Source organism: Gavialis gangeticus, unplaced genomic scaffold, assembly GCF_001723915.1.
Source record: "Gavialis gangeticus isolate Ggan-Ray unplaced genomic scaffold, GavGan_comp1, whole genome shotgun sequence".
NCBI classification, from domain to species: Eukaryota; Metazoa; Chordata; order Crocodylia; family Gavialidae; genus Gavialis; species Gavialis gangeticus.
In genome coordinates this window covers 79,128,795-79,144,070 of record NW_017729029.1, presented here as the reverse complement: position 1 = coordinate 79,144,070, position 15,276 = coordinate 79,128,795, and the positions used below count along the sequence as shown (strand labels likewise).

Sequence of the window (15,276 nt, the reverse complement as noted above, 5' to 3'; positions counted from 1 at the left end):
GGTCTGGAACCAAACCCGCAATATCTCCGAGGTATGCCTGTATATAAAACAGTAATTATATTGTTATGCGTGTGCATGAGAACAAAGCTTATTCTGATGTAATACAACTTTTGAGTACTTGGTAAACTTGATAATGATATTTTTGTGCATTTTGCTGTGTGTAAGAAACAATATATAACAAAGTATTTTCATACTAGACTATTCCTATTCTTGTAGGTTGTGCAAATCCACTTGGGGTCACTGTTCTATATACAATAAGAATCCACCTCTAGGATTTTCTTTTAGAAAATTGTATATGCAGCTAGATGAAGGCAGTCTCACCTTTAATGCCAACCCTCATGAGGTAAGTGGAATATCTCTAACATTAGAAATAGCTGCTGTAATCTTTTAAAACTGTTGTATATGGAGAAAGTTGAGATTGTAGCACCATTAAAAGTCACCTTTTAATGTGTATTTTGATTTGTTGTGTGATTTCTGAATCCTAAAGTGTGAAACAATTCTGATCTTTTCTGCTTATAGTACCTGTATACATCATTGACACGGCTTGACTCATAAGCACCTGGCACAGCAATCTGACCTATAGATATCAGAAAGTCATGACCACAGAGCGTCATTAGGGAGATCCTAGTTTATTAAAAATGGGGAATTAAAAAAAAAGTCATATATAAATAACTATAATAAAATCCACTGTGGGATATGGTCTTAAGTTTTCTCCTATTGAAGCCACTGGTGAAACTCCCAGTGATTTCAGTGGAGCATGATTTACTTCAAATACAGTTGCCCACAGTCTGGAATACCAGTTAATTCTAAATTGTATCCAATCCTGCTTTACAAGCCTTCAAATACAGGACATGTCTCTAATTTGTAGGGGAAAATATTGAAATAATGCCTATATTAACTTACCCCAGCTACCCCTAACTGTAACATGTTTTCAAATAATATGTAGGCATACTTTGTAGCCAGAAGCACCAAATCACACTAATAGAATGAAACATCTAAACAAATAAATTTTCCTAAATAACAGTTTATTTGACTTCTCTGAATATTTGATTTTTTTTATTTAGAAAATGTATACCAATTCAGTTACATTGCTTATGTCCAATAGACTATTTATTATACAAAAATATCCATCTCAGAAATAAAAGGTTGTTATTTATTTAATAATAATTAACTAATAATGTAATTGGCCAACTCTCCTGCAACTGCTTTCTCCCAGCCTGGTTTCTTCACTGCTTAAGAAGTAAATTTTTAGTTATAGCAGGTTTTAGCCTAGATGTGCAGTTCAAAGTCCATCATGACTTTGAAAATACTCTCTTTTGTATAGAATCACGCTTCATGCATCATATTGCTGAAAGAAAAAATGGTAAACAAGACTGAACAAAATTGAATGTTCGCTTCCTAAGTATACTTACATAACCAACACAGTGGGGAAATGGAATATATCCAAAGTAGAGAGAGAGTGTATAGTCCCTCTCCCAATTTTCTGTTTAAGACTAAATGGCTTACTGTTTCAACATGATACAGAAAATCTATCTTTGCAAGTGCTGCAGAAAATGACAAAGCAGTCGTATGAGCCTCCAAAACAAAATGATTCCATTTAAATTTTATGAATTTCATTTGCCTTGTCACACATTTTTTTCTTTGACTGCTTAAATCTATGCTCTTTTCATAGATCAAAAAATGTAATACTTGGCAGCTTCTCTGATACAGTACAGAAAAAGGGCACAATCCTACAAGGCCTTCAGCACCTTCACTACTAATTGAACTTATTGATACCTTGCAGTTGAAGCTAACAACAGTTAGTATTGCTTTCCAAGATATTCTTAGCGAACATACTGTCAGAGATGAAGGTTTTTCAAATGAGACTTACTACTGAGGTGATATAAGTGTTACCTCGGCATACCAATCTCCACTTCGCCTTGCAGTTTTAAATGGATCTAGTAATCTACACTTCCTGTCCTAAATTACATTGTGCTGTTATTTTCTAGTGTCTATGTAAAGTAATCTCTGTATAGTTTAAAGCATTTTGGTGATTCTCTGGAATAAAAATGTAAAATAATAGTGTTAATTTTCATTTTTTTAAAAAGCAATTGTAAATATTAAATATTGTAATTTATGTATTACAGTACATTTGATAGTTTGGGATTCACTGTGGTCTATGTCAAGGGAAATGCAAACATTGTGCTTCAGGCTCACTGGCAGCTTGGGATCTCATGGTATCTCCTAAGGCTTCTATTTCTCTCTCCCTGTGGAGCACCTTAGCCTGGCAGGAAGCATTTGGGGGCTGAGTTCCAGAGCATTCCTGAATTTTACAAATACGATTGTTTTTTCTTCTTTACAACTGTGATTATTGGAAGAATTATTACTATAAGGACACTGTGACTAGAATATGATATATGATATGATATATAACATTCCACTATTACAAATTATGTGTCTACAAATTTCCTGCCCAACTCTGCTTTACATTTGATAACAGACTTGATTAAAATATTATAAAAATAAGAATACCTACAGCCACAGGAGCAAGATTCTCCAAAGGACTCCGCCCATGTCATGAAAATGGGTAACAAGGCTCCACAACAACAGTTCCAGAGCTAGCAGTGGCTCACGGGGTGGGGGAGAGCCATCTGCACACTTTGTGGTAGGATTCTCTGGTTCGCCATTGTTGTGTGCATGGCGTTGTGAAGTCTGCTGTAATATACTGTATTGATTGTGTGCATGAGCTTGCATAATCCATGGCAAGTGACCACATTCTACTGAAAGAATGTGCCTAGCCACATTTACACATAATGTGAAAGCCTCCTTATGCATGTGCAAGACTTTGTTTTACTTATTTTTATTTTTTATTCCATTGGCAGTATCTTTGTAGCTAAGAACTTTTTAAAAATTAAATCCTTATACAAAATCATTCTCCTGCTGTTAAAATTCCTGGTAATCTCCCAACATCTCTCTGCCATATATTATTCTAAATTGTGTGTAGTATGTGTGAATTGTTTTCCATGCAATATTCATTTCATATCATGCAGACTTACTGAATTTGGCAGTGATCATGATTTGTATTTCATAGTTTTACATACTCTTTCTGACTCAGTATAAGATGTGTTACCAAACTTATTTTATCAGGCTTTGTTGTACACTTAAAATGGGAGTGGAAGAAGATTTATAACAAAAGAAGGCCCAATTTATTTTTTATGGCTAGTGATAATAGTCCTAATAGATTTTTGGGTTGTTAATATTTGCATTTAATTCCTGGCTCCACTAAATTGATTGTCAAAAATCTCACATTTCAGTAGACCCAGGGATTTTGTCTATGGCAAATAATGCAATAACTTTCTAAGTTACAGTGAGTACAGGTAGTGCACAATATTTATTAATACTCAGTTTACTTTTTATTCCTTCCCCCTTTTTTTCAGTTGTTCTAATTTCTTGTCAACTTTCTTTGCACTTTTTTTGAATGAGAGGGCAGGCAGAAGAATTTTTCTATGGTTTGGTTTCCTAATTTTAAGGTGATTATTTTAGAAGTTGGAGCAAAGATGTTCAATCTGTTTTAATTACGCATGTGTGTGTAGGGGGTTACACCCTTTTCCATATGTTTCTATTAAAATCTTTGTGCAAGGTTAATTTAATAGTTCATGGCAACAATAACACAAGTTTGACTTGTTTAGTACACCTCTAAAAGAGGTGCAAGGGAAATGGGTTTGTTTACCTTAAGTTAATGAAATTTGAAAACAGAATATCATATACACATAGGGTTTTTTTTCATTATCTTAAAAAGTAAAATTGGCAAGATTGGTTCATCCTCTTGGGAACTCTACATTCTAGAGTTTCCAAGCCAAAAATATCTTTGAATATAGGAAATTAAAAACTGTGCAAAGTGTCTAACTTACAACATTAAGTTAAAAATAATTCATAACAAATAATATAAATTGTTTTTGAGATACTATTTTAAAGACTATATTTTGAAGTCGGGATGTTGAGAACAGCAACAGGACCAGCTTTACCTCAATCTTCTGTTGATATGTAAGAGGGACTGTCCAGTAATTTAAGATCAACGAAAAATCTTAGCAGATATCACTGAACATGCTAACTACTGATTTCTTAACTCACGTTTTTTGTATTTTACAATTATTTACATAATTTAAGTTGCAGCCGGTTTTCTGTTGGCCCTTACATTTTTTTTTAACATAAGCTGGGGAAAAAGTTTCACTGTCCCATACTTCTGAATTGTCTTAACAATTCTGTTCAAACTGTAAAACAAACAAACCTGCGATCCTGAACACAGAAAATTTCTGATAAAATTTAACTAGTTTAAGAAAGCTGTGTGTGCTTTACTATGCAACCTTAATTATTTGTAATAGATGGTACCAGAAACCTACCATACTACATTTACTATACTATGAAGGCTAAAAGAACAGAGTTGAAAGACTAGTTATATAAACTGTCTATAAAAAACAAAAGTTACATTAAACTTGTACTTCTAGTTGTCAGATTCTCTTTACCACTGACTGCCACCTGTGATAAAAATTGTTTAATCTCATGTTTTCTTCCTCAAAGCCAGTCTTTGTCAGCTTTTAGTAACTTCAGAGAACCCCAACCAATCTCAGAAATGTAAAATGTGCTCTCTCTTGCCAGGCATTTTTCTTGGATCCAAACCATATTTACTGCTCTTAATCCATTTCTATGTAACTTGCACTATGCCAGTGGAATCTGAAGAATTCTAGTAATGGCATGTTAAATATATGAAACTAAAAATAAATTTAAGAAAAGCCATTATTTCTGTGAACATTAAAGATGGTCTTTTTCCTTTGTACATGTGTGATGGAGGCTGCATCCTCAAGGCCATAGATAAAACATTAATTAAAAAGAAAGCTAGCGAAAATATTAATTAGTATATTGAAAATATTTTAGATAGAAAAGAACACAAATGCATAAATACTGCAATAATATAAAACGAAGTAAATGCTGATATTAAAAAAATTGGCAAGTAGGTGTCAGACAATTTCAGATTACCTGTTTAAAAAAAAAAAGATTCCTACACAGACAACAATAAATCCAGAAGGTTGTTGTCTTATGAAATTTCAAAGAGTGTATCAGACTGGATTGGCTCTAGGAAGAGAAGGTAACAACAACTACTGATGTATTTTTTTTGTTTTATTTGGGGAGCAGAAATAAAGTATTAAAATTCTGCTGTAAACTAGTTGCAGTGACAATTGAGTTACACTTTGTGCATGTGTAAAGGAAGGAGGTGAGCAAGGAGACCACATGGTTAGAGGGAGATTAAAAAATAAAGGGTCTGTTGCAGAATTTACGTAAGCCAAAAGAGGAGCTACTAGCCTGTGTGATAAGGACCCTACAAGAAGATGTGATTTTAAAGAGCCTTATGCCAGAAAGAAATGATTTGTAGCATCTCCCAGGTGAAGAAAAATATGTCCAGTGGTCTGTCCTATAGAGTGACATTTTCATAGTGCTAATTACATATCCAAGTTTGGGGAGGAAATATGGAGGCTTCCAGTAGGTCCTTCTAACGCTTTTTTCTGAGGAATAAACGCTAGAAAGACAGTTTAAAAATAGAATACTGTTGTGCCCTCTTCTTCAAGGCCCCAGTTCAGAGTAGTTTAAACCCGTTCATAACTTGAACTTGAACATAAGTGCTTTGCTGAAATGAGATGCCAAGTTAAGGAGAGAGATTTAAACACAAAGTCCAATGAGATAGTATAGTTGTTTCTTTGCTTTTTGTCATAGTTGAGCAACTGTCAAGTACTTGAGGTACTAAAACCAGAAATAAAATCTGCAGAGATCCACAGGGAGGAGAACAATGAGTAGACTCAGTTCCTTAGCTGCTGCTACCTAATTACTTACTACAAGGACAGGGCATCTACATCTGTGCTTTACTGCAGTTGCCTAATTAACTCCGTGGTAAAGCATCCCCGTCTATGCATGGGAAGTTATTAGGGCACCGGAAGCTAATTAACACTGCTGTAGGATAGTACTGCCCAACATAAGTACTGTCCTATTGCAGAGTCCTTTACTCTGTCGCAGTACACATGTAGATGGTGACCAGGCTGATTGGGGTATGAGGGTGCTGCAGCGCAGGGGCTGCCTGCCAGCTAACCCTGCACTGTAGCACCCTCGTGCCCCAAGCAGCCCCAAGCAGCACATTGAGGTGGGATGGAGCAGCTCCGGGGTGGCAGGCTGACTCTCTAGACCCCTTGCCACCACGGAGTTGTGCTGCCCCAGCTCAACATGCCACAGTCCTGGGCACGTGTAAAAATGCTGCACCCAGGAGCAATAAACTCCAGCACAAACTGTGCCAGAGTTTATTTAGGCGCATTAATAACACATGTAGATGTGGCCGGAAAGATTTTTTTGTTTGTTTATTCAGCCTTTTAGAAACAAGTTGTGTATTATATTCTAGAGGCTAAAATTATCTGGATCCAGATTTCCTTATAAAGAGTATTGTTTTCCCTTAAAATATTTATTTTGTTTTTAACCAAGGGAACTTTGTTGCATTGGGTAATAGTTTCTTCATATATATAAACAAATATAATGATTAAGCTTTATTAAAAGGCTAGGTAGCACATTGTTTGTGGTGTATGTGTGTTTTCTAGCCTTTCACATGTGTTTTAGGCTTAAATTGTTCATTATTTTCTGAAGGCATATAGTCTAATTTCCTGTTTGCTTGATGTGAATTGTCTCTTCTGTCTTACTAAACTGTGCGTCTCACTTTTTATAAAGTAACTCTCCAGGTTAAAAGCTCACTCTCTATTTATGCCAAATTGGCATCAACAGGAAGTTTGTTTATGTATAGAGTGACAGATTGTCCCCCATGTCTTAATAGCTTTAATAGGAACTCCAGGGGCTTGCAAACTATTGTAAAATCCTTGACATCAGAAGATTTATAATGCAAAAAAGATTTTAAGGATTATCTTTGTTGACTTTATTGCAATAGTACATTTTTATAAAAAGCAGATGCAGACAAATGCATCTAGTATGTAAAACACAGATAAGGTAATATATTTGGCGTATTTCAACATTATAGTTTCCTATAGTGGTGGTATAGGATTGCCGCTTGAATCTAAGCCCCTGTTTTCAATGCTTAAAAATTCCCCCACATTTACATTGAAATTTCTTTTTCTTTACTTTTGTTAAAAGTTATATTTAAAATATCAATTAAGCTGCATTTGATTTGACCATGAGGGAAATGGTTTCATGCTTTGAGATACCTGAATACACAAGATGCATCCAAAAATATCTTAAATGTTATTTTTGAGTTCAATTGCAAATCTGATTTGTACATACTCCTCACTGAGAAATGTGTGCTTGGCAAAGTTTTTTACAAATGGCAGTATAAATAGCATATGATATATGTTCGTTCCATCACTTTTTAAATTATTTTATAAAATAAGTCAGAGTTCTATTTGATTACATATCTACACCTATCTGCACTGGATGTACACTTTAAAATAAACACACCTGCATTAATTCAAGTCATTATACATTTAAACACATGCATCTAGTGTGTTTATTTGATTGTGATGCTATTTACATGTGAGAACGCTGAAATCAGTGCTTTGATGAAAAAAATTGAAAAGCTAAAACACAATATGGCCAAGATTTTCACATGCATCAAAGTTACGAAATTTAAAATTATCAGTCTTATAATAATCTTAACTACAGTGCATATTTGTATGTAGTCAAAATATGTTTATACTGTAAAAGAAAATAGAACCAAATTATACTTGTTACAGGATCCATAATTTTAAATTTCCTACTGTGAGAACATGTAAAATCTCAACCATAACACTGCATTGTTTCTTTGCATTTGACTTGTATAATAGTTTTAGATTGTATTTTGCATGTTGAAATGCAGTTTAAAGGATGGAGTCATTATACTAAAATCCTAATTATTAGGATCATGTTCTAATATTACTGAATAAAGTATTGGTAATAAAAGACGTGTAAAGACCAAACTTATATAAAAATGTCTTTTATCTCAGGGAGTCAACTACTTTATGTCCAAAGGTATACTGGATGACTCATCAAAGGAAATAGCCAAGTTTATCTTCTGTACAAGAACACTAAATTGGAAGAAACTGAGAATCTATCTTGATGGAAGGTACTTTGAATCCATCATGAAGAAAAAAATCTGTATTCATTTTTCATCTGTAACACTCTTTAATAATCACTATTTAACTTGCCTTCATATAATGATATTTTTTTTTACTAAAATGTTATTCTTAAAGCAGAAAACTTACTCTGTTATAATATGTGTGTGTATGTGTGTGTAGTGTCGTATGTGTGCACGTGCAGGCACTCCCCCCCACACACACACACATATGACACTAGCTACATATAGCATTTTTAATATAGTGAGAGTCAGATAACACACAACTTATTTCCACTTTTTCTGATCTGAGCATAAATTGTATTGAAGTTTACATGCTGTATAACAGTAGTGTTCAAACTTTTGGCTCTGTGAGCCAGGTGCATGTTATGGGGCCAGTCCATGGGCTGGATCAAGCCATATATACCAGAATCAGGCCCTGGGGTCCAGCATCACCTGCTGTCTACTCAGGGAGTGAGCCCTGGGGCCTGGCACCACTCCCTCCCACCCCCATGCACTAGGATTGAACCCTGAAGGCCTGGCAAACCCTTCCTTCCAGAATTGGTCCTGTGCTTAGCTCAAATGTCTGTAAGTTTTTCTACCAGGAGAATTAACCTGGGAGAATTATCTTAGATCATTTGAACATGTATATGCAGGTAGTGTCTAGTTACAGATCCAAGTAATTAAACCTGTTAAAAATCAGGCTTTTAGAGTAGAGTGAAATTCATTCAGGATATACAGAGCTAACACAAATGCCCTTTGCAATATTTAAATCCCATGGGAATCCATGCTTATAGGAGTTCCGCATTCATGTATACACACACACACTATGAACACCAAAAGAATTCCGTACCGGCCAAAATATTTTGATGTACAAGGGAAATCTGGAAACGAGACAGAAGGAGCAAGGGATCCACAGCTGTGTTGATTCAGTGTCTGAAACCATGCAAGTGGGAGTTTTAGAGAGAAAGCCTCCAGAATTCCAGTTTGCGGCTTATTCTTTTCACATCTGTGATTTCTACACTCAATATGGGTGGAACTGCTCCTTAAAATCGACTTTCTCTTTGTAGAAAAAACATAAATTTCAACCATAAGGAATAGGAAAAATATAGACATAGCGTTTAGCATAACATAATGATGTTATACAGCTGAGGCATTCAACCCCTGTGGGCCAGATGTGGCCTGTGGGGCTCCCCACCGGTCTGTAAATTTGTCTGAAGAAGAGTGGTGGAACCTCACCACCAGACTTATGGACCCATGGGGAGCCCAGGCCCTGCATGCTGGATTGGACACCCAATCCCAGTGAGCAGGGCCCAGCGGGGGCATCGCTGGACTCCAGGGCCCAATCCTCGTGTGTGTGTGGTGGGGGGGAGGCCCCAGACCAAATCCTGGTGTAGGGGGCCAGAAGGGGGTATTGCCAGACCCCCAGGGACTAGTCCTGGGGGGAAGTGTTTGCCAGGCCCTCAGGGCTCAATCCCAGTGCATGGGAGTGGAGGGGAGTGATTCCAGGCAACGATCACTCCAGGAGCAGAGAGCAGGTGGTACTGGACCCCAGGACCTAATCCTGATGTGTATGGCTTCATCCAGCCCACAGACAGGCCCTGCACCACTCACCTGGCTCAAAGAGCCAAAAGTTTAAGCACTACTGTTACACAGCATGTAAACCTCAATATGTGCTGTATAACAGAAAGCTTGCAGTGCTGATGCTGGCCTGCCTGGAGGCCTTAGAACAACAAGTACTGCAATCTACGCATGAGGTGGATGTGAAGCATTCAGGAGACATGTTCTGAGCCCTGTTTGGCTGGGATTGACATACTTTCTCCCTGGTCCTGTGCAAGGGAAGGAGGTTGAGGAGTAGGCAGGGAGCAAAGCTCTCTGGGATTCCAGGGGACTATTCTGTGGCTTCTCTTAAATGGATGCCTGTACAGATGTTTGGTCTCCTGAAAGATTTTATCCCAGAGCAGCCATTTTTGCCCTGGAAGAAATATCATGACCATCTGTATACACTTATGGTTTTTCCTGGGGAAAAAAGCAACTCTCCCAGGAGAAATTGAATGTCTGTAAGTAGCTACTTTAAAAAGTCTTGTACTGTATATTTGCTCCTTTTACTCTTGTTTCAGCTTTGTTCAGGTAGTATTGCAGTCTTAATTTCCTGCCATGTACTACCACTGTGCGTGCCCGCACCTATGCAAATACAAATTTAGAATACTGGTTTTTTTATGGTTTTTCTGCACTATGTGCTGCGTAGTAGATGTCTGAGAAACTATTCTTGTGTTTTTGGATTTTTTTTACTTCTTATGAAAAAATATAAAGTCTGAAATCTATTTTCACTCTAGATTATGAAGTCTATATTTTCATATTTAAACTGTTAAAACATCTCAAAATATTCTCTCTCTCTCTTTCTCTGTTTCCTTTGCCAACCAGGCGAGACGTTTTGGATGACCTTGTGACACTGCACAACTTCAGAAATCAGTTCTTGCCAAATGCACTGAGAGAGTTTTTCAGGCACATTCATGCCCCTGAGGAGCGTGGTGAATACCTTGAGACTCTTATAACAAAGTTCTCACACAGATTCTGTGCTTGTAACCCTGATTTGATGAGAGAGCTTGGCCTTAGCCCTGGTAAGTAGAGAGAACTTTTATATAGTGAATCCGAGTTTATGGTTCTGTGTATACTTGGAAACTGCCACTTTTTGTAGTGAGTTTAAATAAAGCTGTAACCAGGGGCAATGCCTAGGGGGTGCACACAGGTGCACGTGCACCTCCTACGCGTGGCGGTGCACTCCCTGTAAAAAGATGCTGCCAACAGTGTCCCTGATTGCCCTTGGCTGGTGCCAGCACTGCCAGTGGCACCTGTGGGTGGTCACCAAGCCGTGGTCGATGCTCACCATCCCACCCCCCGGCCACCAATAGTGCTGGTTGCATCTGCAGGAGCTCCCTGCTCCCTGCCACCGCTGGTGCAACCGTTTTCCCCCCCAAAGCCGCTGGTGACACACGCCGTTCATGGCTGTAATGACATTTTTTTTAAAGTACAGTACTGAATGCGTGTCAGACATGAGCATATTCAGCATACAGACACCTCAGACATCTTTAAAAATATCTGAAGGTTCTGATTCTCCTTTTGTACACCATTAAGTGATTTTTTTTTTAAATGAATTATTCTACTGCACCTTTTGCCTTCTTCCTCTGTGGTTTAATTTTATAGATTCTGTAGGCTTAAGTCATGAAAGCACATGTGTTTAACTTATACCTCCTAATCGTCTCACAGAAATCAGAATGAATTGGCCTCTTTGAAATGAAGGTGTGTCTGTATTCCTGTCCATAAAGCCCTCTGAACACTCTGGATGCAATATAAAATAGTACATTAATTTGAAATGATTTTGCTATCATTACTGCTGCTTAACAGGAATAGATTCATTTTAGTCAATAAAGTTAATTATGTGCATATTTACAACAGGAGGCCATATGCTTGGGCAGGGACACACTTAGGTTTCTAAAAACAGTAACTTCAAAACATTTTTTTTTCTTTAGATGCAGTGTACGTACTATGCTACTCTTTGATTCTGCTTTCCATTGATCTTACCAGTCCTCATGTGAAGAACAAAATGTCAAAGAGAGAATTCATCCGAAACACAAGACGTGCAGCTCAGAACATCAGTGAAGATTTTGTAGGGCACCTTTATGACAACATCTACCTTATTGGCCATGTGGCTGCCTAAAAGCACAATTTGCTAAGACTTAGAATTTGTAGTTTAAAAAACTAAATCAATCCAAGGAGTTAATTATTTTGTAGATATGGGGGTTATATTAGTGCTGGTCATTCTAACCTCTGTATACAATCAAAATGTGAGTGTGTGTGTGTCTTACCTTTTTTTAGCAATTGAACCATGGGATCCAAAGGATTTGGGGAATTTTTTTTTCCATAACTTTGCTTATGTTTTGCACAAAGCAGTGCCATTAGTTTGACATTATTCTGACCTACCATTTATGAATGTTAAACTGACATTACACTTTTAAGCTGACAGTGGTGGATTTGTGCATTAGATTTGCTTGAAAACTTTAACCAGTTCCATAATTTTTTAAAATACTATGTAATGTGTACATATTTAACTAAAGAGATTTATAATCATAATTATTTTATTGTAAAATATTTTAACTAAAGGTTTTTCTCTTCACTCTTAAAAAATAGTGTTGTATACTTTTCCTTATACATTTCATATGTTGCTCCTGTTTCCATCACACTGGTTTTCTCAACTGTAAGATAAAGAAAAGTTAGTCTGAATAAGTGTTTGTTCCAGGACAAGGCATAAGCAGTTGTGGTGCGTCCAGGCTATCAGTGAGTGTTGGATTTGTTTACTTGAATTAATTGGCAACTATTATAAATTTAAGTTAAAACAGGATTGAAAACTTTTGTGTAGACAAACCCTTAGGTTTTACATAAAGGTAGATGAGAAACATGGTGTTTTTTAATACTGAGTTAGCTAACGTGGATTGTTTACATTCTGTACCATGTAAGTTAGGCACATTTGCAGTTGTGTTTCTTAATTATAACTTACTACTGGGGTGGCCAACCTGTGGCATGGGTAGCCTCTGCATATAGTATATGGCAGATGAGAGATAGGACAGGCAGGACAGCAGCAGATAGGGCAGAAAGGAGAGCAGCAGATCAGGCAGGGGGCACAAGGCAGGGCAGCAGGTCAGGCAGAATAAGTGGATCAGAGTGGCACTCTCTCCAAAAGAGTTAGCTCCCACTAACTTAGGTTATGTCTGGATTGCAAAAAGGTGGTTAGAAGTTAGTTAAACACATTATTGTTGTCCTCAAACTCCCCGCCTCCCATCTAACTACAATGCAGGGGACCCTGGGTTAAATACAGCTACATAACAGGTTATGATATGTTACTATTACATAAGGTCTGGCCATTCAGATTCATGATGAGACTCTGGATATTGAATATTTCCTGTCCCTCAGAAGCAGTCTCTTTCAGAAGGCTAATATCAATGAAGAAATCCAACATAAGCTCAAATGTGTAAGTGCAGCCGTCGGACGCCTGAGGAAACAGATATTCAAAGGTTGCAGCATCAAATCCAAAACCAAGCTCATGGTTTATCAAGCAATTGTGATCCCCAGCTTACTATACAGAGCTGAAGTGGTGACAACATACAGGAGATGCCTTAAGTGGTTGCAGAAGCATCATCAGTTCTGTTAGTGAAAGATCCTTTGAATCTAGTGGAAAGACAGACACACCAACATTAGCATCTTCTCATAAGCAAACACCCCAGGCACTCAAGTGATGATCATCCAACAGCTTCACTGGGCCAGCCACGTTATCCAGATGTCCAATTCCAGACTCCCAGAGCAAGTCTTACTCTCCCAGCTCAGTCAAGGCTTACTCAAGAGGAAGGTAGAGAAAGTGCTTCAAAAACATCCTCAAGGCCAACTTGGAAAAAAAATACAGCATTGACACCAGCTCATTGGAGACTGTCACCCAGGACTGCCCCAAATGGAGGAAGTCTGCTGCAATGATCAGTACTTTGAAACCTTATGATGACAATAGGAGACAGAAAAGCAGGAGCAGCAGAAAGAGCATATCACAGGCCAAATAAAAAATCCAGAGCCACGTACCCTGCACAGAAGCACATGGCTGAGTTGCAGCAGTCTTTCGATCCCAGATTGGCCCCATCAGCCATATTTGGACTCACAGATAAGACAACCATGAAAATAATCATCCTCAACTGCGAAGAACACATAAGGTGGCTAAATATGTTTCAAACTATCCTAGCGAATGCAGTTTTAAAAAGCATCTTTTTTTGTCTATTTTTATGTAGATAGATTTTAAATTGTTCTAAATTCAGGAAAATAATTAAAAGAGTTGAAAGAGTCTTAATCATGTAGTATTCTAGCAGTTTAGGAATGGAATTTTACCTGTGCAACTTATATTACAATGAATGAGGAACAGTCTTTTAGCCAAGTAGCATACAACTTAGTGCTTCTCCCTATTATTCATTAGGCTCCCTTGAAAGTAAGACATGATCCTTAATTTCATGTTTGTTTATTTATAATCTAAACACATCACACTCACTAATTAATTGTGTTCCTTGTGTGGTAGAAAATAATTTTTATTTCAGTTTTATTGGAAGGGGATCAGATTTCACACAGGAAGTCTACCACAGAATGGGAATCTGAACACATGTCTTCCATAGTCTTAGTGCCTTAACCACAATGCCATTTTTCTTACTTTCTACACATGACATTTATTACACCTGAATAGAAAGACCAGGAGAAAATGAGCCCAGGATAAAGATGATTGGCACCAGTTGACTTCTGTTTTATGCACTTTAATGAAATCATCTTTAGGAAGGAGAATGATAACATTTTTAATTCACAGTCCTTCTAAGGGTTACATAAAATAAAGATAAGATATTGCTATTACTACTGTTTGCACTTTTTAATACTTCTAGTATATTTCTGGTCCAGAAAATACACAAAAATGCATTCAGCCATTCAGCTATGATTCAGATACACCTTTAAGTAAGTCTCAATGGGTGCCTGTACACAAGGGCAGAGACTGCTCCTATGTGCTGTAATTACAGTATGTTGGAGAAGACTTAATTAATTGAGTCTGCTGGAGCGGGGTAATTACCACACTCCAGCAGCCTCCCATATCTTGTGTATCAGCATCCCTGCACTTCAAAATGGCAGCAGGGACACTTCAACCAAAGCTCATTGAGCACAAGATACACAAGACACTGAGGCTCTTTAATTAGAGTAGCTCTTGGAGCCACTCTAATAAAAGTGCCGTGCCCCGTCCCCAGAGCACGTGTAGAAGTGCCCAATGTTACCTGCACCTGTATTGCCTCAAGATGGAAATGAACAGCATTGAACATGGTCATCCCAGGCATGTTCTTCAAGGTTGTTCCAAACTCTTGAGTGATTTCTCATTGCAGAACAGTAAAGTACAGTGGTATATCCTTTTTCCGAAGGCTCAAAAATAGATGCAGCAATGATGGCTTAGCTAAACCTGTTGAAATAACTTCACAAGTAGTCACTACAGAATTACAGAATTTTTTTTGGTAACTTCAAATTGTAAGAGCTTTTATATTAAAGATTTGTACTGCTAAAAATGAACACTACAAGCTGCTGTAGCCACTCATGTTTTATTTCTGGAAGAA

General features: G+C 37.4%; 1 protein-coding gene across 3 annotated transcripts in view; it reads left to right on the top strand.

Moving 5' to 3' along the window:
• The window catches only part of FBXO8 (F-box protein 8), a 44,866-nt gene extending 30,330 nt beyond the window's left edge, over positions 1-14,536 (top strand). For all 3 annotated transcript variants that reach the window (XM_019521793.1, XM_019521792.1, XM_019521794.1), the window contains exons 3-6: positions 217-343; positions 8,001-8,119; positions 10,532-10,728; positions 11,638-14,536. In XM_019521793.1, the coding sequence (XP_019377338.1) occupies positions 217-343; positions 8,001-8,119; positions 10,532-10,728; positions 11,638-11,825 (631 nt within the window). In that variant the 3' untranslated portion in view covers positions 11,826-14,536. The remainder of the gene's footprint in view (positions 1-216; positions 344-8,000; positions 8,120-10,531; positions 10,729-11,637) is intronic.
• Positions 14,537-15,276: the final 740 nt, after the last annotated feature.